Source organism: Tinamus guttatus, unplaced genomic scaffold, assembly GCF_059628265.1.
Source record: "Tinamus guttatus ecotype Peru unplaced genomic scaffold, ASM5962826v1 Tinamus_guttatus_pri_ptg000749l, whole genome shotgun sequence".
Taxonomy (NCBI): domain Eukaryota; kingdom Metazoa; phylum Chordata; class Aves; order Tinamiformes; family Tinamidae; genus Tinamus; species Tinamus guttatus.
In genome coordinates, this window is record NW_028289283.1 from 1,170,053 (window position 1) to 1,196,936 (window position 26,884).

The 26,884-nt window shown below is 39.2% G+C and overlaps 1 protein-coding gene across 1 annotated transcript in view; it reads left to right on the top strand.

The window, feature by feature from the left end:
• FBLN1 (fibulin 1) overlaps positions 1–26,884 on the top strand; it is a 68,496-nt gene that overhangs the window by 34,139 nt on the left and 7,473 nt on the right. The window contains exons 10-16 of the mRNA XM_088537357.1: positions 656–784; positions 1,295–1,420; positions 1,940–2,059; positions 2,863–2,994; positions 3,555–3,678; positions 16,177–16,319; positions 18,303–18,434. Coding sequence (XP_088393483.1) covers positions 656–784; positions 1,295–1,420; positions 1,940–2,059; positions 2,863–2,994; positions 3,555–3,678; positions 16,177–16,319; positions 18,303–18,434 — 906 coding nt within the window. The remainder of the gene's footprint in view (positions 1–655; positions 785–1,294; positions 1,421–1,939; positions 2,060–2,862; positions 2,995–3,554; positions 3,679–16,176; positions 16,320–18,302; positions 18,435–26,884) is intronic.

Here is a 26,884-nt window from a genome sequence, read left to right on the forward strand (position 1 = left end):
GAAACTATGCTGTGTGGCTTGAAGTCACAGTATGAGGTCTGACACAAGGTTGGACTTCTACTGCTTATGTTTTGCACAAGCTATTCAAGTAAGGCTGAAGGGCATATATATATTGGGTTGGCCTTCAACTAAGGTGACTTTTGCAGAGAGGTATTTTTGCATGCATTTGCAGGGTTTTCTTTTTTAAATAGCTTTTGTCAGTTTTGTGTTTGCTATAGTTATCATTACACACTGTGTACCCAGAACATCTTGCACGAGCCAAAGATCTATTCCATGAATATTGTGTGCATAATAAAATATTTTTGTATCTCATTTCCTCCAAAGATAGTCTGATTCCTGATTTCTTTTCCCTCCCAATCCATCAACATCAACAGGATATCTAAGATATACCTGTTTTATAAAGAAGAGTTTGGACTTGTGATTTTGACCTTATTAAAGCTGGGAACTAGGTTGAAATCTTGCTTGCTGTTTCAAAACAGCTTATAGCTACTGCTGAAGGAAGTCCATGACGCACTTATCAGCCAATTAGAATTCGTATTTTTGTTTTACAGATAGAAGGGGCACAAAAAGATGCAGCTGAGCTAAGAGTTTACGTGTTGCTTTTATCTCAACTTGCATGCTCATAAGTGTACTTTCAATCACCTCTCTTTTTCAGATGTGGATGAGTGCTCATCCTCTATTCAGCCATGTGGAGAAGGACATGTTTGTATAAATGCCCCAGGCAATTACCGCTGTGAGTGCAAAGCTGGCTATTCCTTTGATGTCATCAGTAGGACTTGTATCGGTAAGTTGTACCTATTGACTTGAGGTACATGCACCAATGGCATTTTTTAAAAAAAATGATCCTATGTAAAGAATGCTGTTGCTTTCTGCATAGCCTCTTTCATCTGAATTTAAAACTGACTACTCTGTGACTTGTATAAATCTAATGCTATATTAAAGACATGCTGATACTTCAAAGGAAGCTGTATTAGTATTGTCAACATGTTATCTGTTATCCTCTTAAAAGGTAAGATTGTGAGACAGCATGTAATTGTTTTCTGTGATTCTTTTATATGCACCTACAGCAAAACATTCCTTTGAAAGATCAAAGCAACTTTCTTCTGTATATGTCTAAGGCAATTATGCACTAGGATGCTTCTAAATTAGCATTTAGCTCAAGTCCTCCTTTCTCAAGTATAAAGTTTAGATCTGGAAAATAAAAATCTAGCTTTTATGACTACTTTCTTATCTGAAATACTACTGCAGGGAAAGCAACCAGTACACAGATCTCTGTATATATTTATCTTTGCAGATATCAATGAATGCAGACGCTATCCAGGCCGACTTTGTGCACACAAATGTGAGAATACCCCTGGTTCCTACTACTGCACTTGTACCATGGGATTCAAACTTTCAACTGATGGCAGGTCATGTGAAGGTGAGGCTGTGGTTCCTGCAGGACACTTAGCTTGAGATACAGCTGGCCTCTGCTTTGCCCTTCCTGTGTGTTTAGCTCCTGATTACACTGGAATGGCATAAGGCATTGGCTGATTGTGGTCTGATTGATGACATGAATGCTCTTGTGATGAATCAGTGCAGTTGTAGACCACACTGCCACCTTATGGACCTTCTTCAGCTGGACTCCGTAGAGGTTTACTGCATTTCGAAGGGTGATTTGACTAGATCAGAGTCAAGAACTTAAAGACCTGCCTTGCTAAGTCATTAGAAGTGTGGTCCTAATGACTTACTCCAAGCCATATTACCCTTTGAAGACTGGTGGGAAATAATAGCACCTTAACTTGCCCTTATTTCCATCTTATACACTGACATATATACATCTTCTAAATTAAAAACACTGTTTTCTAAGATATTCATTCAGACCTGTACGACTGAGTCACATAGGAGTGATGCATATAGCAATAAATTTGGATTTGAGATACATAATTCTCTATTTCAGATTTAAATGAATGTGAGAGCAGCCCTTGTAGCCAAGAGTGCGCCAATGTGTATGGCTCCTATCAATGTTATTGCCGCCGCGGCTTTCAACTTAGTGACATTGATGGGATCTCATGTGAAGGTAAGATGATGCCTCCTTTTCAGACAGGAGATGAGGGGTCATTTCATATTCACACCACACTGTGTGTGTGAAATCTTACATTTGATTTTCTCTGATACTTTTCTGTTATACTATAGAACTGCATTTAGTGAAGGACTTGCATCCACATTTCTGGAAATATCTCTGCTTGCATGGTGTGAGTTTTGCTGTTTACACCGAACCTATGGCTTGGTGCACTTTTGTATCTTACCAGAAATGTTTTCCCAAAGAACTAACAGGGCTTCATGTCCTCAGCAAGTGAAGATACTAACATATTTTATTGCATATGTAACTTACAGTGTTGTATAGGCTCCTTCTGTAGTTGATTCTGAAGTAACGTGTAAGTAGGCTTTCACTGAATACCGGAAAGATGTGGGTGTAACCTTTTGGACAAGACTTTAAGTTTGGACTAAGGTCTCCTGGATTTAATATCTGTCCTTAGGCAAAGCATCTCCTATCAATTTCCTCATTTTAAAAATGGGACTCCTCCTCTTCCTTTTTGTATATCATTAGGATATGTGGCACAGTGAAGTGTTTGTTACTATCCATTTATAGAACAAAATCAAACTTTGTCTCCTGGCACTTTGCATTGCTTTCAAATTTCCCCACACCTCCATTTATTGCTGAGACCCTTTAGAGTCATCTCACCACTGTCTATTGATCTTTTCCCTTACTCAGGCATTAGTATTGCCAAGCTGTGTTCGAATCTCACGTTGGGAACCGTAGATGTTAGCTTGGTGGAAATTCATGAACACGTAATAATCATTGATGTTATCTTTTTGCAGATATTGATGAATGTGCATTACCTACTGGGGGGCATATCTGTTCCTTTCGATGTATTAATATCCCTGGGAGCTTTCAATGTACTTGTCCTTCCACTGGTTACAGGCTGGCACCCAATGCGCGCAACTGCCAAGGTAAGTTTCATAAGGGTAGGGACATTTAACTAGGCTGTAGACTTTTGAAAAGTTCTAATTAGATTATAAAGTCTAAAGTGTGTCTTTTTGCATCCTTAAAGATAAAGAAGAATTTCAGCTTGAAATGAAAACAGTGTTTTATAATAAATAAATAGGATATGGTATAAATTTATCTCATAAAATGCACCAAATCATACCCTTTTTATAACATTTTTAAAGAATTCTAGTGAACTCAGTGAAGATGAAGATTCCTTCTGTGAAATGATATGGGTTAGTCTGATCATTAAAAGCAAATACCATCACACTATAACCATTTCAACAAATATTTAGGTCGTGTCCTGCTGCTCTTCCTTTCCCTGTTCTTACCTTGCTAGCATTCTTGTTGGCTTAGTTTTCTTTGGTTTTATTTTTCTCCTGCCCTCCCCTTTCTGTTTAATTGCTCCCTGTATCGAACAGTACCTAATAAGATACCTTCATATTATATATCTATGATACCCGGCAATCATCAGCCTGGAAGCCGGGGAACGTGAATGTGTTTAATTCACTTTTCCATTTGGCAGATATTGATGAGTGTGTCGCAGAAACCCACAACTGTTCGTTCAATGAGACCTGCTTTAACATCCAGGGAGGCTTTCGCTGCCTGTCTTTGGAATGCCCAGAAAACTACCGAAAATCAGGAGACACGTAAGTGCTGTCTTTTTCAAGGTAGAATACCTTGTCACCTTTTGTAGTGACATGATTTTCATGTGACACCACTTCTGACTGACTATGTACTTTGTTGGTAGGCCTATGTTTTGAACATGCAAGTCTGGTCCCTTTCTTATGCTCCTGCTTAGGCTTCAGCCTAAAAAAACCCAAGGTATTTCCTTAAAAAGTAACATCAATGTGACAGACCACTCAGTAGACATGTATCAATCTGTAATGATTTATAGAGGCATAATCTGATGTTCTTTGTCTAGCCTTTGTATGTCTTTGTCTGGTGGTGTAGCTAGAGCTTGTGGCTGGTGCATTTTCTCCTGCCCTGGCTTTGTTGTAGTCCCCCACTCCAGTGGTTCTGCTCCACAGTCTCCTCATAGGCCCCGTATGGAGGTAGGTGTTTGCTCCACTGGCTAGGTAGGAAAGTTGACAAATCTCAGTGGTGTTCAACCCATTATTGTGGTTCACAGTCAGTGCCCTTATGCCTGTCACCTCTTAGACTTGGGTACTGTATCATCCTCTGTAGGATGAAGTGAATGCTGTTCTGGCTCAGCAGGACCTTGTGGGGTTAGTTTGCATTTAAATCTCAAGGTATAAAATGCCATGTAAGTGGCATGGCAAGTGCATTTGATCAGAACACTGTAGAGGCAGCTCATATAATTAAAAACATGTATTAAAACATATAACACATACTCAATAGTAATTAACATTTAAGTAATATTTGTCAAAGTAATAAACAGAAAGTACCTCATGAGGCAGATGCTCTCTTTATTTGTAATATTATTTATTTATCTGTATTCAATAAAATAATTTTTTTAAACAGTCATTTGCAATGAGCCACTTAGCAGAATGAGCAGATTTTTACTTTTATGAACATTGCTGAGCTGCAGAGCTCATAAAAAACATATAACAATCTGCTTCTCCTGTAGACTTTTTCAGTTACCTTTTCCTTCCCAAAAAAGTTTCTCTCTTAATTTTCTTATTTTTCCTAATTTCATTTTCTCTTTCCTCTGTACTTCTATGCATGTGTTAAAATTAATGGCTAATTTTTAGCCATTTATATTAGATTTAGGGGATCCTTTTTGGCAGGAACAAATCTTTCTGATTTGTTTTTCTAAGTCTGGGTTTTTGATGCCCTGTGATTGCTTACTCTGCCCAGCTCAGACTCACAGAGAGCGATTCCTCTGATGTGCCAGGGCTATAATTACGCTGAGTCAGAAAAAAAGCCCTGCAACTGCTTAATGGAGTTCTGATTATTTTAATTCCTTGACTAATTATCTTGCTGGATTTGGTAGATTTGCTCCTCTCAACATCTGCAGACACAGTTATGGTTTTTCATAGCAATATGGTTGCATAAATCAAAGAATAAGAGTTCATCATCCTTAATGCAAAAATCCTCGTTAGTTCAATGGGAAGGTAGTCTCATACTCAGCCAGCATGAGAGTATCTTGCCAGCATTTGAGAATGAGGATGAAGGGCTTGCTTTTTGTCCTTTGGGAATGGTCCCATAAGGCAATTCATTTGCACCCTTTCTACACGCACACTAACATCCATGTTCTTGAATTGTTTATCTATGGCATAGATAAGCCAACATAGGGTACTGTGGGCTGGTAGGTAGCATATCTTCAGTACCATTTGCATAATAATGACATGAAATTACTTTTTTGCTTAACCTTGTGCCAAGATTCTCAAATCAAAATTGTTGACTTCTCTTAACATTTTATCTGTGAGATATATCAATTGTTTCTTTTTTTTTTTATTCAAAACACATTCCAGGTTTACCAACTTGGCACTTCAAAGGAAAGACAAAACATTTTCCATTCCCATCAAGCTGGCCCTTCACAGGACTTCTTGTACTATTCCCCAATATGTTTTTCAGAGCAGCTATAATTTAATAGGCCTCAGTCTACAAATACAAGTTTGTTCTTTCTTATTTTTATTTTGAATTCTTATATACAAGCAGCAACAACCCTCAGTGACCAGAAAATTCATTATTTCATACCTTTAAAGTGGAGATTTTGCATAATGGCTGTTCCAATGGTAGTTGGAGTACGCAATATATAGTCATCCCCAGATATCCAGTATAGTCTGGCCTGGCATAGTCTGGTCTTTAACGGTAACAATTTTATTAAAAGTCTTATCTCTTTTACTTAAATACTTTTTTCTTTTTTTTTTTTTAAGAGCAGCCTATAAGCTTGGTGTTTTTCCAAAGATAATTAAGGTTTACTGCCACTCACAATCGGATTTAACTTGCTGTGCATCCCTTGCCAAAGACTTTTTTGTTTTCAAATTGCATAACAATTAAATTCTCTTTATGTGACACTTAAGTCAAACATTTGTAATATTCAGGCCAAGAAAAACAGTAGAAAAGATAAAGAAGTGGTTATGGCAGTATGTCAGAAATGTATGCTGCTTTGTGCCAAAGTGGGAAATATTCTTGTATTCTAAACATGTCTGCTTATTATTAAAGTTGCTTGTCACTTCTAATTATTAGAATCTGTTTTTAACTACTAAAAATTTTGCCAAAACTTAACAAAGGGCTAAAATTTTACATGCCAAGTGCCTGACTCATGCCCACATTTTGGAAAATTTCAACCAAGGCAGTTTATTCATTTCCAGGACCAGGATAGAGAGGAACACTTTTTGTTGTTGTTTTTTGGGTTTTTTTTTTAAACACTTTGCCATTATTTTCTGTAGCTGAAATTTGAAATTTGTTGAGAGATGACTTTGGTACTTTTGATCATCTTTATCAAAACATTTAAAACTTTTGCAGTTATGAACTTTGTAATATTGCAGTTAGTCTTTATTCATAAACTTTAGAAAATGAGGGCTTTGAAGGATAAACTTAATCCACTCCTTTGCCCCAAATAATGATCAGTTCTACCTAGAGTCGAAGTTTTTCTTGAACTTTTTCTGCAAGTCCTTCACTGATAAGGATTTCATAGTCTTTGTGGAAAACTTTGTGTCAATTCAATTTAATTCCTATTATCAATAGAGAAGTCTTTATTTTTTAGCAGCAAATTATTCTCTTCTGACTTAGCAGCTTTGAACCTCTTGCAGCTCTTAAAGCAGCCTGAAATGTGCATGTGCTGACTCCACAGCTCACCCTATCTGAGCCCAGTCCCACATAGGCCACAGGAATGAAGCCAGATTTTCCCTGCAATGTCAGCACCTATCTGTTCTGAGCCAGGTGCCGCCAGACCTGACAGCCCCAGGACCTCTTTCTTCCATGCTTTCCAGGACCACCCAGACTCCATGGATAAGAAAACAGTTTCTAACAGAGATGAGAGAAAAGGCAATTCAGTAGGAAGGAAAGGAGTATTTAGGAATAGGGAGGCTGGATGCAGAGAGGGTAGGACCTGAAACTGTTACCAGGTGAGGTAAACGCTTGAAAGGTGGGAGGTAAAACAGGATAACACAACACAAATACAAAAGGGAAAGCAACACTGAAAAACCATGCAGAATATGAGGATAGAAAGGATTAAGGGTGATCGATCCCAGGTTTAGATGAAGACTGGTGTGAGCAAAAGGTTATTTGGAATGGTTGTGCAAAGATACTGAGGGAAAGGGGTGTGTGTCTAGAGGCTAGGATGGTGATTGAGGAGTTGAGAGAATCAAGTGACAGCCAGGAGAGCATGAAGGAAGGAGAAGAGGGTTGGAACTGACTGAGTAGAAAGTCCTGATGGCAGATGTTGGAGTGGCCAGGAAGGGAGAGTAGGCAAGGAAAGGGGTTGGGGAGAAGGAGCTGGATTGGGAAAGAGATAAATGAGACAAAGGTAGGACATAAAGGCTTGATGGTGAGGGCAATATGAATAAGGGTCTGAATCTTCAACAGAGTATGACTATTTCAGCCCTTTCAGCTGTAGATAGGAGGAACATGCAGAGGATATGTGCATCTTATCTACAGTTACTATATACTACATTCCTGCCTGAGCCTGAAGAGGAACTTCAGATCCTGACCATTCTTTTAAGAAATGGTCAGGATTTAATGGTTTAAGAAATGTCTGTAAAAAACAGCCAGCTGTTGATTTCATTCCCTTTAAGATCTGGTCTGTTTAGGACAATAACCCCCTTCTCTACTCAGCTGCTGTGTTAACATAAATGTAGAGGTCCCTGATGGGGATAAAGCCCAGTCAAGGGCCCTCTGGGCCTCAAAGCATGATGTAGTCTGTTGAAAAGAAATATACACTGATGATAGAGCAAGTGCTTTTATAGTAGAATATATTCTAGGAGGTACAGAACATTGTTACAACTCTGTGAGCCTACAAAGAGTTGAATTTTGAAGATGTGCAGTATAGAGTTTGTTATTAATACTTAGTTTGTTATTCAGAATATTGAGATTATTTCCTTGTATAAAATCAGTTACAAGGCTCTAAATCCTGCTAAAAAGTTCTCATGCCTTTATGGAAAAATTCTTGTACAACACTCAGCTGTTTTCAGCACAGTCGAATAAATTGCCTCTGCACCCAGGTGAAAACTTGGCTCAGAAATCAACAAGGCAGACAGACAGACAGAAAGCAGACAGGCAGGAAAACTCATCTCTGTTAGAAAGTGTTGTATTAATTCTGAAAAGTGAAATCTCTCTGTTCTGTTCTTTTATTTTCCTTTTATTCTCCTTTATGAGTAACCAATATTTTCATACATAAAATTCATACTACCACTAATTCTTTGCAGCCAGCATGTCTGCCAAGTAAAATAACTTAAGAGTAAAGAGCAACAAGCGATTTAGAGAGCTAAAATAATCAGGTAGTAATACAGGGAGAGGTTTTAGTCGTCCTATATGCTTATTTTTCAACCCCATGTGCCTATTTGTGGAGGTCTGCAGGAATTATAAAGACATATTTAGAACAGTCTCCCTGCAAAGTGTTTTTATGTTTTACTTTCTCTGCAGGCTGTATTCACTTGGTAGCCAACTGAGCCCTCCTCAGTGGTTCCCTTCCTGAGCGGGTCCCTTTAGTGTTCTTAGGCACAGCGACACTTCGTGGTGGCAGGATGCAGTAGCTCTATGGCCACCGAATGCATCGTGAGATACCACAGAGTTGGAGCAACAGCCGTGGTCTTGGTTTGCTCATCCACTAGCAGTGGGTTGAAAAATTCCCCTGCCATGTGATTTCCTTCTGCCCACTGAAGGAAAGCACTTAAAATAAGGTCCAGAGGGTACACTGGGATTTAAATGCTGATTTGTTTGTTGCTGTTGTGGTGCATGGCCCCAGCATGAACTCTCGTTCTTGAAAGCAAAAATATTTGCTGAACTTTGTGGTTATTCAATGGAAAAATTTGTGCACATTAGCTAAACCTATAGTGAAGTGTGCAGTGTGTGTCAAATACCACCAACAATAAAGATAAAAAATGATCAGTTCCGAATAAGTCTATGTCCTTTCCACAGCCATGTCTGTCTCCACAAATAACTTTCTGGATCAGCAGAAGGTCCTTTTTCAAATTTTGAAATCTTAGGAAGTTGGGAGATTTGAGTTGGGAGCTTTTTTGCTCTTTTTTTTTTTTTACATTCTAGCTATTATTTAGCTAGTTATTATTATTTGAATATCTACTACTTTTTTAAAAAATACTTTTTTTGCATATAATGAGAAGTTTCTGGAAGTCAGGCCACCATGCACTGTCAAGGAGCAAATAGGTCCTTGCTTAAGAGCCACAATTCTGTTGATACCAGATACTTCTGGTGGAACCTCAATTGAATTTGTCAAAATAAAACAAATTAAATAGACACTCAACATCTCTTACCATGCTTTGAGGAGGAAAGACGCAATCCATGTTTATGCTTTTATGATGGAACATTTCTTTGTAGAGAAAAAAAAAAACTTTTGCAGAAATAGTATTCCTGAATAAACAGTTCAGGGTCCAAAGCCTCACCCTGTGGACTGTGTGCCTTTTGAATTGAGAGAATATGGTATTTAATTTATTTGATGCATGGTTGTGCACGTGGCAGGTTTGAAGCTAAATGCACAATCTTTTTGCCTTCAAATTTTGCAAAGTCAGCATCCGCCTCTGATTGTTAAGTCTAGCTCTTCTTCTGTCACAAAATGCAGAACTCAAGCACCTGTTTGAGAAGACATTCAGATAGCACCTTGAATTTAGTTATTTGGGCAGGTCTTTAATTGGAAATTTATATCTTTCTTTCATGTGATTCTCTAAATACCTCTCAAACCTACTAGTTGACATGACATGTTAAATACTGATTAATATGCTGGTAAACTATGACATTCTTTATTAACTGCGGCAACATATTAATCATTTACCTGCCCGTGCCATGGTTTATAGGATTAGCAGGAAGGAAACTGCTTCTATGTAGGTCATAATTTCCACTGCTGACATTATGACTGAGTTCATTCCTTTTCAGTCTGTATATGTGACCCCTTACTAGTTCTCTGAATTTGCTCTCTAGTGATAAGAGAAGAAAACAGCAATTAGCCTAAGGTAGCTTTATCACTTGCCAGCATCGGTCCTGTGACTCAAACCTCTATACAAGTGGGCTAAATGTGTAGGGCACGTGCTAGCGATGTCAGGCGGTTGGACCTTGTTTTCAGTGCTTACTTAGGTGTTAGACTGACTAAAGTTGGTTCTGCTAGTGGCACAGAAAAACGCAGTGCTACATCAGGAGGAGAAAGGAGTTCTTTTTTTCAAAGCAAATATATCAAAACATGCAAGTAGTGTTGGAAATAAGATTTGCATTCTTCTCTATGCTGTCAAGTGGTGAACCTATACAGTATAGTGACTCTTTTCTCTTTTGAAAGACCAACACTTTGTAAGTGTACATGATGGATTTCACAATAATTTGCTGTCTTAAAATCTAACCCCCTAAAGACCCAAACGGGACATGTTCAATTCATTAATTATTGAAGTTCTTTTCCTTTATTTAACGTATGTCCAGTCAACAAGCATAAAACTTTAAAAAATAGGGAAAAAATATGTATTTTCTTGAGAAAGATTCTAAATGCAAATAAACTCCCACCCATGATGGGATGAGAGACTTAATTCATCTGTACATGCAAAGAAAGGGCAACACTTCTTAAAATGGCAAATGTCCTCCAAAAGCACCAACTACTGACAAATTCATCATTATTTAATACATTTCCAATATGACTGAGCTGCCAGGCTGAAGAATGGGTTCAGTATGCAAGTCAACGTATCTTTCCCCATCCCCACTGCCCTTGCTTTCCTATCACGCTTGCTATATGTGCACTAATCTTCCTCTTGTCTTGTGTTCTCACTTTTCTTGCAGTCGCTGTGAGCGCTTGCCTTGTAATGAAAATAAGGAGTGCCAGAGCCTGCCTCTGAGAATAACCTACTATCACCTCTCTTTTCCTACCAACATTCAAGTACCCACCGACATTTTCCGCATGGGCCCTTCCAATGCTGTCCCTGGGGATAAAATTCTGCTGTCCATCATCAGCGGGAACCAAGAGGGTTATTTCACCACAAAAAAAGTGAACAACCACAGTGGCATTGTGGTCATGCAGCGACAAATCACAGAGCCCAGAGACCTTCTTCTGACCATTCAAATGCAACTTTTCCGCCATGGAACTGTCAACACATTTATTGCCAAACTTTTTATCTTTGTCTCTGCACAGCTTTGATCCAAAACTTGCAGGCATCAGTGGCTACCTTTTCTCTTTTGACAGTAGCTTTTTTTTTTTCCAGTTTTAATAAAGTTTTAGTTCATCTATTGCATGCTGCACGATTTTATTTGCCATCCACATTACAGTTCTCCACTTCCCTCCATTACTGAATATCTCAACTGGGGAGATTCTTATGTGTGTTGTACATCATTATGGAAAGCTAAAACAGTTAGCAGTATCTTATATCAGTAGTCTTCATATTTTGAGGACTGAACAGTTGATTCACTTCACGCAAAAGTGGAGTTCATTTCATCTGATGGTACACAGCTGTGTACATTTCTGTCTGAATTTTCAAAAGAGTGACAGGTAATATGAGATGTCCCCACTTAAGACATCTTTATAGAGAGTTTCATCATCTAGCAGGGCAATTACTATATATTTTCTGAAAATAAAATCTATTGCAAGGGATAACAGGCCCTCTGGAATGTCAAAGGTATGAACACATGCCACTTTGAAAATGTAGAGTAGGATTCCCAACTTAGGATGATTTTTATTGCTCCTTTGTTGCCAGTGAGCCTGTGTTGATTTACACTTGCCACAAATCCCAATTCTCTCTTTGAAGGATTGTACGAAAGAGAATGTCTGTTAGTGGAAATGTATTTTGGAGATATTTGGTCTTCTTTTCTATGGAGTTTTCACTGAATTGAACAACTAATAATTGGAAAACAGGAGTGAACTCCTAGCAGCATTCAAATAGTAGCAGAGAGCTCCTTGCTATTTCACTGGCTACATCCTAAAAATTGTTTACATGAACTTTTGATAAGGATGCTTAGTTGATGTCATAACTTTTTTGTCTAACTTCCATATCAGAACTGATAGCTTTGGAAGCATAGAGAGTTTTCTCTCTCTTTCTCTGTCTTTCCTTTTTTTTTGTAGTTACCAGCCCTGCAAGGTTATTCAGAATTTCAAAAGCGAAATCTTACTTCTTTTCCTTTCATGACACCGAGAGCAAGGCAGATGATGCTGCTGGGATTTCTTAGATAATGTGATGTTTATGATCTGGAAGAGAATTTATTTTACTCCTCAGTCTTTGTATTAATAAACATTAATAGCTCCATCCCAAGGATGTGATCCAAAAATTAATGTTCTTTGTCGCTGCCAGGGTCTCAGGTATTTCTATCTCACATAGACAGAATGGTCATTCCATAGCTGAATGAGGAATAATCCATATGTATATGCATCTACAAAAATCCCTGGCTATGTAAATACAGTGCAGCCAACGAGCAAGGCTAGAAACTGGGAACCTTCTAAACCAAGATCACAAGCCTTAATCACCTGAACACCATGAACTACTCTGTTAGCTGTAAGCTGCAGGCAGGCTCTTAGGCTCACTGTGAGCCAAGGATGAGACTGGGACATGATAGCAGTGCTCTGCCAGAATATTACATGCTCCCTAAGGCAAAGTTTATCCCAGCTGGCTGATGGGAGTTCAAGTCCCATGAGGAATGCCAACGTTTAATGAGTCTGTTGACATGTATTTATAAAGCTGCCAGAAGTTGCCAGTGGGGATAGAGCCCCAGCTTTCAATATTGAAAGCACAAGCCCGTGCTACTCGAGCTAATGGGGTTTCTTACCACCACAGAAGATGCTCGTATAGAAATGCCCTCTGGCTACCAGTTCATTATGAGGCCATAATTAAGTAGAATAAAGATTCAAATATAAACTTAATCCTTGCAAGCATAAATATATATTGGTTTGGCAGGAAAAGAAGGGAGTGCGAAAATTTGGCCCTCGGTATTGTAAAATGCTACCATATACTATCATTTTATTGCATGCTTGCATTCAGTAAGCAATTTAAGAATGCAGAGCTCAGATTCTGCTGTGCTAGATACTTTAATACTGTGTGTAGTCGGAACTTTTAAAAACATTTAATTATATAACACCGCTTATGTGTATGGGTCTTTCCGAATGAAAAAGAAATCAGGGTTCTGAGTCCAAAGATCATACAACTAACTAAAATATGAAAAAGAATGACACCAGTTCCCATAAGAAAAGAAAAATAATGTATTCAGGGAAGTGGAAAGCATTATTTGCACGATAACCAGAGTTCCTGACCTGTTTCTTAACTTTTTGCCTTTTTTTGAAATGAAGAAAAAAGTATGGATGAGGTGCCAACTGCAGAGCAGCAATTCATGATAGAGGGCAAACTTCAAGGAAAGATTTGAATAAAGAAATTTCTCAATACATAGAAAAAAATATTTGTCGGTCAAAGTTCCTGCTGTAGGCAGACAGAAGCAGTAAGAAAAGCATCAAACGACGAGAAGATAAAATAAAAATGTGATGTGTACAGATAAAATCAAGAGTATTTTGAGAGCACAGCACATCGCTAATAATAAATATTGAGAATTTGAAATAGATGCTAGCTATGAAAGAAATTGTTCCAAGAGATGTGTAAAGATGTGCCGTCCGAGCAATGGGATAAAAAAGTGTTCCTAACGGCATTTTGAATATGCTGATGCACTTAGCAAAGATCCCAAAAGAAAGTTGCTCAGAAAATGAAAATTTAGGTGGGGAAAAATGAAAGCACAAACTTGAGCTTCGCAGTGAAGACAGAGCAAAAGCAAAGCCACAGAATTTGTAAGAAGAAATAAGAAATAACACAGAGAAGCAGAAATGACACAGAAGTCTTAAGTCTGCTGTGTATATAATTGTAGGCTGGATAGATCTGGAAACTAGTTTTTGTTAGCCACAGACAAAAGCAAATCACTTGTGACTGTTGCAATTCTCTGTTTCTATATGCAGAATACCTAATTCATGTCAGAATGTTTTACTCTATTGAATCAGGAGTATGAACTGTGAACCGTATTTGGGACTTTGTCTTCGACAAATTAAAGAACAAATCTACGGATGGGAATTTGAAAAACATTTGTATTTGTCAAATGCTGTTGCAGCTGAAATGAAGAGTAAAGCTCCATTTCCTTTTAGTGGGAGCAAAGGCAGACTGATACTGAACACTTCAAATAGTTCACCAGGATGTTTTTGCATACCAGTTCTATTATTAAAATACAGCTTTGAAAATTGGTGGTGCTGTTTAAGGTGTTACATTGATACTTTCTAAACAACAGAGACATAAAATGAGGTATACAATTTGCTGCTTACTGGTGTCCCCAAAACCTTTAGATGATGCCATAGTTTGTTCCTTATATGCTACATAGCATAAAGAAAAACAATGTGACTGTGTACCTTTTGCTTCAATTCTACTTGTTACATGTTTGAAATAAATAGGCTATTTTGCACTGAAACTAGACTGTGTGATTTAGCTGACCCTTACTCTGCACATGTGAGGATCAACTAGCCAGAGGTCCTCTCTTCATTTGAAAGCTAGGTTTTAAAATAAGCAAGTGCCACTTCTTGTGTTAGATCAGGCTATTAAGTCCATATATCCAGAATTAACTCATTCTAAATTGACCAACATTTCAGCAGAAAGCCTTATTCTGAACCCTGTGACATATCTAGGAAACACACCAAGAAGAAGGTGGGAAGAAAAATGTGTCTCCTGGCTTGTATCTCCATTTCCGTGTTGAGTCTCAAATCACCAGCTATGGAATGAGAAAAACTTGACTCAGCTGGTGTAAATGAACCCAGCTTCGTTGCCTGCCCTTGGACTATGCCAGTTCTTATCTGTTGAAGCATGATTTCCATAATGGTGACTCATGTTTTTTCTTTTATCTTTATTTTAACTTCATACAAAATCAGCACATTAGGCTTTGTTTTCTTTGATGAGCAAATGTGGGTAGGAAATAATGAGAAGTTACTAATGTATTTATTATTAACAGAGCCATTAAGCCCCTTTGAACATGTGAAAAAGGTGGCTTGTAGGTGTGGACTTTGGCAACATTCTGAAAAGGGCAAGGACCATTTGTTTCTAGAGATATTTGACAAACTAAACCTTCAGTTTTTATTTCTCTCTTACTAAGTACATTTTCTTCCTTTTAATCTTTTAATTCTCTCTCTCTGACACTGTAGTCTTTTCTTTTTTTCTGCTTAGAAATATGAAGAAATGGACAGGTCAAAGTTGAGATCATTTGTGGGGCTTAGTCAGATTGTAAGTCCCAGTATAGTCCTTTCATCTCTCCTGAACACAGACTGGGTATTGTATGAAGTTCTTGAACTGTAAATGACTTTAAATTCACTCTAGTCGACAAGGGTGAGAAGAAATCATTTAACTTTTAATAGACTTTCGGGGACAAATGAGCAGCTGGTTGAGATGGAATAAGAAATGACCCTTACCATTTCCTCAAACGCGAATTCAATCTTTGAGGTTTTAAATAATGTGGTTAACTTTTTCCTTCCCAGGTTCTGTTCCTCTCTGTTGTCTTGACTTACATGAAAAGTGAGGGGAGGGATATGAAAAACGACTGAAGAAAAGGCTTTTCTGGGTCTTGCTGCATGGAAAATTATGAAAGAAAGTCACTCCTAAAATCCATGTTAGATCTCTAGGATGGGAACAATCGTTTTCTGCTTTGGATGACTGTCTGATATCAAACAGAATACAAAAAGGCTTATGTAAATTAGTGTACCTCTCATGAAATGGATGAAACCATGATGAGGATCTGGGCCTCATGCTTTGGTTTTGTTTGTACATGGAAAGCACTTTGCATGGGCATCCCATGCTTTACAGTTCTTCCAATTTCTGTATGCTTGGGCTTGAAGAGCTCTTTGAGGGGGCAGTAACTAGAGCTCTTAACTAAGTCAAATCACTGTGGTCTAGCAGTTCTGCTAACCTGCTTTTGCTTAAGCTTTTGAAGTGAAGAGTAAGCTCTTACATCAAATACAGTTTTTAGCTCTTGAGACTGCAAAATATAAAATAATTAATTGTCAGGATGTATATGTCTCTCTTTTTTTCTCTTAGTGTCAGACTTGAAAAGACAGATACTATCCGTTGCATTAAGTCTTGTCGACCAAATGATGTCAACTGTGTGTTGGATCCTGTCCATACAATTTCACACACTGTCATTTCACTACCCACGTTCAGGGAGTTTACAAGACCTGAAGGTAAGTGGTGTATTCCTTGTTCCATTTAATAGACTACAACATATAAAACCTCCGCCGGAAATCCTTGCCTAAAGCCAGACTAGCTGCTGGTGCAGTAAAATGTTTGCACGGTTCCAAATTCTAGTGTACTATTCATTTAATTAAAACCTTCAATATCCAGGAATCTTAATTTTGTGGGAAAAAAAAAGTCTGAGCTCTAACTCATACAGCTTCCCAATCTAAGCAAATACTGAGTCTAAATTCTCATTTACCACATGTACTCGTGTAATAGGTGTGTGCTCTACAATTTCTTTCTTCCCTGTTTTGTGGATTTTGCCATTAAAATTAGATACTTTTATGTATTTCTTCTTGTCTGTTGATGGCCACTGTTGGTCAGTGGCTTGTTCCTAGGGTATGGCTGTTCTATACACATAGGCATTGATATAAAACAGGCATTGATATAAAACAGCATGTTTACCAGCAGATATACCATCTGGCACTGTGATTTGCAGATTTTTGACCTATAAAAATAGCATTGTTTCTTAAACATTGAATAAATTTAGGGAAGTTCGACCAAAGATTTTCTAAAGCATCCAGGTAGCTTCTGAGAAGAAGCTCCTTGAAAGCCAGTGGGATTTGCACTCGGAAATCCCAATGTCTGTTCTGCAAGTCTTAAGTCTTGCAGTTTTCATGGAGATCACACTCACTTTTCTTAGTTCACATATAAACTTGCAGATCAAGAGCCAGATTTTGCTCTTTGGCTGTTGTAGTGGTTGCTCACCAGTTTTGCTGGGAATGGCCTACACATCCACAAGTGGAATGATGACCTTCAGCTCTGCATCTGTGTAGGATGAACCATCAGCAATCATCTACTGCGTAAGAAAGATACGGAAAAAGGATAAAGGGAAGGAGGAAAGGAAGATTATTTTGGAGGGAGTTTTACAGATCTCAGATCCCTATTTCTGATCCAGCTTGAGTCTCATTCAGAGAATACTGTCCCAAAATGAAAGCCAAAGCCAATTCTTCCCTACTGTATCAATCACTCTTAAAACCCTTCTGATCAGAAGGAGGGTAGTAAAAGATGTCCTAATACCTGGTCAGCTGCACAGTTCATATAGGAACAATGTAACCCCCAATAACTTAGATCCATAAAGCTGTTGTAAATTGCATGAAGCCTCTTCCAGCCCTTAGCTGGCCTCACATCACAGAGAATTGGAGAATGCCCCATAGCCACTTTACTCCCATACACACCCCTTTAGCTCCACCAGGTGTATGTACTGGCAGCAGAGCGATGGATTTGCCCCGAAACGCTTTCCAAACAGTCCATCCTCATGATTTAATAAAAGGAGGTGAGACCGAGCGATCTGAGAGTAATACCTGAAACCCAGAAGATGCCCTTAAAGTATAATACAGCAAATAGCCTTGGGTGAATTCTTATGACTCTATGATTTGGTTTCATCTTCTGTACAGTGAGGGTAATAATGAGAGCAATAATATTTAGCTCCCTTACAAGAGGTTTGAAGGTTTGAAAAATGGTCTTGCTTTTCTTGCTCTTTTATTTTTTTTTTTTAACTTAAAGCACTCCCCCTGTACTTGAAAGAAGTGTGTAATTTATAATGGCCATGCTTTTGTTTCACTGTCTGAGGGAATCATAATTTGAAGGTTGCTCTGTTTAGTCCCCATTCACCTTCCACTCTTTGCAACCTCAGTATTATCCTTTTTAGACACACGGAAAGCTTGGCTGATTTCTAAGAGTGGTGTTTCTGGACTCTAAAATGAATGGTGTTTTGACTGCAAGGCTTCTTAGAGAGTGCAGGAGGAGATAGATCAGAATCCTCACTTCCCCCAGATGTTCTTTCTTTCCGTTTTAAAACCCAAACTGGGGGCAGGGGGAAGTATCCGTTGTCAGCTTTAAGGACAAATTGTTTTATATCAAATTCTATCAGGTTCTTCAGTGATGTTGTCGTTAATTCTTTGCCATTTCATGATATTCTCCATTTGCAGAGATCATTTTTCTTCGTGCCATCACACCTACGTATCCAGCCAATCAGGCAGATATCATATTTGACATAACAGAAGGAAACTTAAGAGATTCCTTTGATATCATCAAGCGTTACATGGATGGTATGACAGTGGGTGAGTAGAGTGCTCTGTGTTCACAGTATACAATTTTGTCTCCGTAATATTGTAGAACAAGGTCAAAGAAATTATCTCAGGTAATTCTTTTAAATCTTGATTTTCAAGCCTGTATTGGCTTAATATTCTCCCTTTCCAGTCAAATGTGCCTCATCTGAACTGGTATCACAGATTTTTCATTCAAAACACCAGAGTCTTCAATGTGAGTTTGTGATATACTTTAACACTTTTTAAGATTTGACTTTAATTACATATAGAAATGATGGAGTTCTGCCACTGTAATCAAACCAAATATTAAATCTGGAGGCTAACAGAAAGGAGACTGTAAATTTAATTTGCTATTATTTCTGGTTTAAACATTACGGCATCAATTTCTGTATAATAATCGAACCTTTAAAGCAAGACTGAACTTATTGAAACTGTTATCTCTTTTAATATTAAATGATAAGCTGGTTGAGTTCTAAGCAACTGGCCCTTTCTGTTGAGGGTAAAAGGCACCTGGCAAATGCTGTGCTTTAGAAAAAGCTTGCACAACAGAACAGAACAGAATGGAACAGAAAATACATGTTCAATTTAGGTTCAACGCAGGAGATATGGCAGGGAGTATGCAAGTGTATATGAGTTGTGTGCTAAACACATATCTCGTCACATACCGCAGAGGGGCTGCAACACAGCCTAGGGGTTTTATCTTCTGGGAGGCTCCTTTCAGAGCAGGGTCCTGTTGTGAAGTACAGTGCCTATCATATGCAATGTGGAGTGTATATTGTGCATGCAGTATAGCTGCAGTATAACTGCTGCAGTGGCAGGGAACTATTCTGTGATTCTTATATGAATATTTGAATATGAATATATGAATATGCTAGGGCTAGGACTTTGGAAAGTTGTATTTGCTCTTGACTAATGTTTATTTGTGAAAAATACAGCACTGCCGTTCTGCGTGAACATTTGTGCTTCAGTATGTGAATGTCCGGGTTCTGCTCAGGTTTCTGTGTGTGCTGCTCTGCTTTCCATAAGGTTTTTCTGGCTGACGGGAAAATTCCTTGTGCTTCTTCCATACTGAGATCTTGCGTGCAAGACATATTTAGTGTGAGCTGGTGGTGGCACTGTTGCATTTCAGAAGCCTGAGACTGCTGCGTCAGCTGAGAAAAGCTTTTGTGAGGCACAGATAAAAATGATAAGTCATGAGGTTTATATTTCTTTTTTTTATCAAACTGAACTATACACGTTAGTGCTGAGGAAGAGGGAGAGCCTGTTAAAGGCAGGATTATAAGATTACAGATCTCTGGTATTGACTTGGTTCTTTTAAGAGTATAAATGTTATCAGATGGTGCAGCAGTTACAGTAGTTTGCTTCTCTGGCTGTGTGCTTCCCTCTGTCTGAAAAAGAAAGAAGGATGTGTTTAGAAATGCGACTGGTCAAGACATTCGCCTCAGGGAAGTGTTCCCATTTTGAATAATAGGACTGCATGTCAACAGCTCGTCACTTGGTAAAGGGGGTATATACCTCACAGCATTTGGGAGAGAAAGGATATTTTTACATACCAGGTTGAGAGGATATGATTTATGTCTAACTATATTCCCAGCTCTCCAGAAGAGTTGGGCAACTATTTCTTCACCTCAGTTCCCCCATGTGCAACGTGGAGGCAATAAAACTTGCCTATTACTGTCTTAATTAATTCCTATATGTATAAGTCTTAATTAATTCCTGTATGTAAAAGGACTTTGAGATTAATAGATGGAAGCTGCAAAGCAAACTGCCTGCAGCACAGTTGGAAGAGGAAAACCAAAACAAAAACCCAGCTGATATTACCTGAAGGGACAGAGATTCAGGACAGTATGTTGTAAGAGTAAAATTAGGATTGCAAATAATTCTGCCAGCAGCAGTTTTGTTGCTCTCATACTAACATTGTTCTTCTTTTTATTAAGAATCAGAATGGTAGGTGTTACCAAAAAAGCACTGGGAAGTTTCCAAGATAAATAAATAAGGTGGGATTCCAGCCCAGAGGAGTTCACAGAAAAAGTCCACCTTGGAAATAGAGGGGGAAGGGTTTATTTAGAGGCATCATTTAAAGAGAGCATTAGAAAAAGAGGGGAAGGAAGGATAGATTAGTAGACTATGAAGATGGTCTTGTAGGGGGCCTTTCATTAACAAAATGGGTTGCTGTGACGTGAAGAAGACATGATGCCTTAAGAAGAACCTCTTCCTAAGTTTTGTCTGCATGAATGAAGAGAAACGAGAGACTCTCAAATGTGTAACACTGAAGAGAGTGATAAGATGCAGGTTTCTTTGGCAATGGTTTGTAGAGAAAGAGGAGCTGTTAAAAACAGAGTTACGGTGAGAAAGGGAGGACTTCAGCATGGGTAGAGAATCATGGCTAAGGAGCGTCAGGTCATCAGTTTTAGCCATTATCATTTAAACTGACACTGAGCCATCAAGAAGAGGATGCTGGTGAAACTAAGAAATGAGTAGGATTGGATGGAGAATGACTGATTAGACAGCAGCTGGTTTCTGACTTGCTGATGGAGAGAGAGCAGCTGAGGTTACAGGAGGAGAGGAGAATGTACAGGAGAAGGCTGTGAAGAAGGAAAAAGAAGAAACCAGACGCAGAGGAACAAGCTGCCCCAGGGAACAAGAGAAGATCTCCCAAACAAAATGTAGGAGTAGTGACAAAGGTAGGAGAAGTAGGAGGCAAGAAGAAAACACATATCAAAGAGGAATCAATGAGCAGCAGTAGCAGAAAAGACAAAACAAATGAGCACAGACTCCAGGAACTGGCTGTTTAGTCCTGAAGAAAGCAAGCCCAATGGAATAGAAAGAAAAGTAGCAGTGCAAAGACCTTATGAGATTTACAGACAAGAGAGTTGTGCAGAGTTAGCTCCAGTATTCCCACTCGACTGTATTACAAAAAGATGCCCCACTTTATTCTTTCCTGGTTCAAAGACCTGTTACCTGGTGTGGCTGCAGTTCAAGATGGCATCGAATCCAGAAGATACTCTTAAAAACTGCACATCACTTATTAGCATGGGAGGGAGAAAAACAGAAGTGCAGACCTATCCTTTTTTTTTTTTAAAAAAAAAGCTTTTATAGACATTTCAGCGCATTCCTGTTTTAACCATCTGTCAGTGAAAAATGAAGAATGCATTTTCAACCTGTACAAAAATGCTCTATTAATGCCTAAGGTATTATTAGGTACTATAAAGCATTTTTCCCCTCAGCTATGCATTCATTACCTTACTTGACTATAATACCACCTTGTTGTCTGGAAAAATTCAGGAAGGTTTTACAACTTCTTAATGCTGCTAAGAGAAGTATTGAGAGGCTGAAATCTTCCACAAAGAATCTAGTACTAACTTCAGCATATATTCTTGTCTATTAAGCAGAACGACAGTATGCTTATTCAAAACATCTTGAGCCAATGAAACTACAAAATTTCAGTCGTACCTATTGAGCTAATCAGGGGTGTGGTGCTGTTGCTTGAATACACTGATTTCAGCAGTTGTTGAAATCAGTTCTGCAGGTAAGTGCTACTGCCCTCCATTGTTACTGTTATATGTAGACATTCATATTTTTCAAGTCTCATATATCTCTTATAAATTGTATTATTTTATGATCTTGCACCTTGCAAATGGATTCAGGAAAATAATTTGTGCCCAGTGTAAACATATCTTGCTATTTGCTGAAGTTGATTATTTCAGGAAATGGAATTTATTGAAACAGTCATCATTTGAATTCTTCAGGTGCTGCTTCTATAGCAAGCATAACACCAACAATCTGAGCTGCATTTCCAAGGATTTCCTTACTGTCTCCATCCTCTCTATTGAGGCTCTTCAGTGGGCAGCGGGCAGTGGTAGTTCATGAAGTTACTTTTGAACCGTTACAGGAAGCAGTTGACCGACTGATGTCCTAACACTGCATTTACTAGTATTCTAGTTTTTAGTATAGTATAATTCTTGGTTAATAGATCCCAGAGGTTGAAGACAAACTTTGGGAAACGTGCCAAAACTAAGCAAAATCAGGTGGCATGAGGGAGTGTGGAATACACAAGGAAGTGTTGATAGCAGGAAGAGACTGGAGGCTTATTTGACCTTTTGGGAAATTCTGTCCTTAGCACACAGCTAGTTCTGCCATTCTCAGTTGTGGTGAAATCTGTTCCCAGTCCATGTGACAAATGTGTGGATGGTTTGATGCTAAACTCAGAGGCACAACATTGCAAAAGATGAGGCCTGGACTCTGTCACCAGGCCCATTCTACAAAACCGGGCAAGTAACTTCACATTTCTCTGTGCTTCTGCTTTCTGCCTTGTTTTTTTCAGCCTCCTTATCTTTGGGCCAGAGGCTGCTGGCTCTCGCTGTACATTTGTTTAGTGTAATGAGATCCTGGGACCGATTTGGGCTTTTTGGCATGCCTGCGCTGCTGAAAGCGTCGGCTTCCTTACCCACTGCTTTTCTGTGGTGAAGCAGAGTCAGGGCATCCAGGAGAGCTCCCCACTTTTCAGGGGTGGCAATTTCAGCCCAGACTCGATCACCCTTTGGGGAACTATTACTTGAAAGCCAGCAACAATGTGAGTATTTCTGAGGGCCACCATATCATTAGCATGAGACTACAATGGTGTCTGGCCACACAAAACTCACACTGTCCCCGCATTCACAGTGAGCACAGAAGAGCCATGACATAATTCAGCAGGTTTTTCGACAGGCTCTTCCAGCCTCATATTAAAGAAGACACAGCCCCTTTCAGCATCTTTGTTGCACTTTCGCCCAGGCTTGCCCCTTTCACAGGAGGAGCCCCCTCACAAAGCTTTTTTTTGAGATTTTTTTTCTCTAAGCCAGGTTGCCCCATGGAAATTAGTAGCTCCACATTTGAGACCAGGGTGCCCAGAAGCTATATGGTAAACTGGATCCTGGATTTATTGCCTGAACCTGCCCTTTCGGGACGCTGCTGACTGCACTGTTCAGTAGTCAAATCTCTCACCACCATCCCTCCCCTCCAGAAAGAAAGAGAAAAAAAAAAAAAAAAAAGAGGAGTCAGGCTCTTCTGGAAGCAAACAAGCAGCTCCAGCAGGAGGTGAATTTTCATTTCATATCTGAGAAAAAGCTCAAGGTGCTTTTTTCTGGTGAGAATGAGTGTCGCGCTCGAGGAAAAGAGTGTTCCCAGTGCCAAATTTCATTGTAGCACATGGCAATTGCCCGGTTAATCAAACACCCTTTGCTGATTAATATTCATCTCACCCTGTGGGCAGGAAGATGTAACATATCACAAAAACATTCAGGCAGACCACCTTCGGTTACAGTTTCCATAAAGCCAGCAGACGAATAAATCACACGGCAGCTCTGATGGAAGTTTTGTGAAGTCAAAAACCTGCCAAATGGGGAGAGAAATTGCCTGAGTCAGGGAACAGCTAGTGGGACCACTGAAGGTCACTGGTTCAGCTTACGTAGCGTGCATTTTTTGGTATTAATTTTCAAAAATGGGCTGAGAAATTACATAAATGAGCAAAAGGAGACAGTTTTGGAACCCAGCAGGCTAAGGAAACACTATAGCAAAATCCCTGAAATGAAAATGGTCCCAGAATATGTCTGAGGGAATTCAGCCCAGCAAGGTGCTCCCGTTAGACAGTAGTCAGAGACCTTTCCATCCGGGCATGTCCGCGTGTGAAATGTCACTCATTCAGCTGCTTCTGTGGCTGCTCTTGAAGTTGTGTGTCTATGGCCAGCATTTCTACACCTTATAAAAACCAGACACAGAAGATAAGTGACTCAAGACATAGCGTAAATCTTTCCCAGCATGATGCACAGATGCACGGCTTGCTTAAAATAAAAAGTCTTTATTTTTGAAAGGGCCCAATGTGGTGAAATGACCCCTTACTTTAGCCTTATTTTGGAGAATTTCATCAGGGATTAACACACGTTAAGATTCAGAAAGCTTCCTTCGTCAGAAATTCTGCTAACAATAGCCCCAGAGCTGTCGCCTCTAGGTGATGACTGAGTGGCTGTATAAGGGCTTTCATGTCAAATCCTTGGGATTAGGTACTTTTTCTTCCTTGCTAAATAGAATCATGGAGCCATATCATGCTATGTGCCATAGTGTGGCACATTGCCAGGAAATGCTCAGGGTTATAATAATTAATTGCCCCCATGTCATGAATATGCTATTGTATCAAAGCTTGCCTGGATAACGGGGTAGAAGGACAGGTAGGGTAAACTAAGCCACTCTTGCTAAGTGGAGTAATTGCATGTACGTTAAGAACTCTACTGTTACTGTGGTGGGCAACACACCCTATGTAAATAACAGATAGTGGGAGTAAACTACCAGGAAGCTGGTGTACATGATTCTGAACATTTTGGACGCTCAGCCTTGAAGTTTTTCCACCTGTTTTTGTAATACATGGGAGACTTAAAACTACACAGCATGTGTCACGTTCTTAAAGGTCAATAGGAAGGATTAAAATATATATGGTGGAAACTATTTTTTAATGAGGCTACTTCAAGTGCAGTTATTACATTTTAGGCATGAGTGATTTCACAGCATTGTCAACATTAAAAACCCATTGTGAGGTTTGGCTGGAAGGCAAACCAGAGATCTAAAAGCACTTCAAGTTTGCCAAGCCAAGATAAGAGCACATCTCTCTGAAGTTACTCAGTATCCTTAATAAAGATCATAGTATTTGTAAACTAGCCAAACCTCAGTAAAATCAAAGGTTGTTTTTAATTCTTTCATAATACCAAGGCTCCATATGATCCAACATGACAGATAATAGCTTTGAAAATATTTACCATTTGTTTCTGGCCAAAAATGTATTAATACCATGAGGCCTCTTTATTGCCTCTTTATTTGATGCGTCTCAGCAATGAAAGCTTTCTAAAGAAGCCCAAGTGTTAATGATATTAAACTTTTTGAGCAGTTGAAGGGTTGCCTTTATTAGCAATTGGAACCCAAAGTTTTGACCTGTTGAATAAGGCTAATCATGAAGATCCTTTTAGCTAAACTTTATAAATTAAGCTAAAACCCATACTGCACCCTAGATGAACACTTCAGGCGCTGTGAGTATCTGGAGAGTTTTAGATGTAATTATTTGGGGAAACTTTAAAAAAGAGCCATGTCTTTATAGGATTCTCCAAATCTCTTTGTGTGTGTGTGTGTGTGTGTGTGTGTGAACATTTGTGTGTGTATGGAAAAATGTTCACCATCAAACTTGAGTGAACACCTAATTCCCAATGTTCTGAGGGCAATACACTCCAAATCAAGAAGGAAATCTGTTTCAGTTCAGTGTTTTGATTGATGAGTTTTCTGATTCTTTAACCATATTTATGTCAGGTGTGGCAGCTTAAGGATTAATAATATCTTTAAAGCTATTTTCCTGTGTACGGTTTGATGCCTGCAGTGATGATTACCAAGAAGTATTCCATTTTCCAAAGAACAGCCACTTATTAATAAAACAGATTATATGAGAACCTATAGAGCTCATGTATGTAACAGGAGCCTACAGTGTTGTCACAAATAATTGAGAGAAATATAGATAGCTTTCACACTCACACAAAAAAGAGAAATTGAAAAGGATTCTTTTGCCTTTGACAGATGGGAGAATCTGAGGTGTGCATTAGCTCTCTTAAGTAAGCAGACATCTGGAGTTCTGGGAAATGCCTCCTAGGTTGTGCCTTTAGGCACAGTCATGAACTATAGAGGACTGGAGGATCATAAAGCCTTTGCAGACATGGTTCCCCATTGCTTCACATGCTCTGGCATCAGAGGAAAGTAAAGAGAAGTGATCCTGGAAGAGAGGGTAGTCTGGGACAGCTACTGGTTTTCAAGGATCACCTCCTTTGACCTTCCCCATGTGCAGAAAGGGAAGCAAAAGTGGTAGGAAGCCTGCAAGGATAAACAAGGAGCTCTTGACAAAACTCAAACATAAAAAGGAATCATACAAGAGGTGGCAGTGGGGAGAGGTGACCCAGGAGGAATATAGAGGCACTGTTCACAGGCAGAGGGATGGAGCTAAGAAAGCCAAAGCCTGCCTGCTTTGAGGGACATGAAGGGCAACAAGAAGGGCTGCTACAGGTTAATACAGCAGCAAAATGAGGACTACAGAAATTGTGGGTCCTCTGCTGAAGGGGTTCCGGTGACAAAGGATATGGAGAAGGCTGAGGAATTCATTGCCTTCTTCACCTCAGTCTTTAGCGAGGTAAAGTCTAGCATTCAGGATTTGAGTCCCTGACAGCAGTGGGAGAGACCCCAGATTCACTCTCAGTAGAGAAGGATCGTGCAAGAGAACATTTTAACAAGCTGGATGTGCACAAGACCATAGGAAGTGACAGGTGTCTTTTTTTTTTTGTAACAGCTATTGAACACTAGAGCAGTGCCCTGGTGGAGTCTCCATCCTTGGAGATATTCAAAACGTGACTGCACATGGTCCTAAGCAACCTGCTGTTGTTGACCCTTCTTTGAGCAGAGCA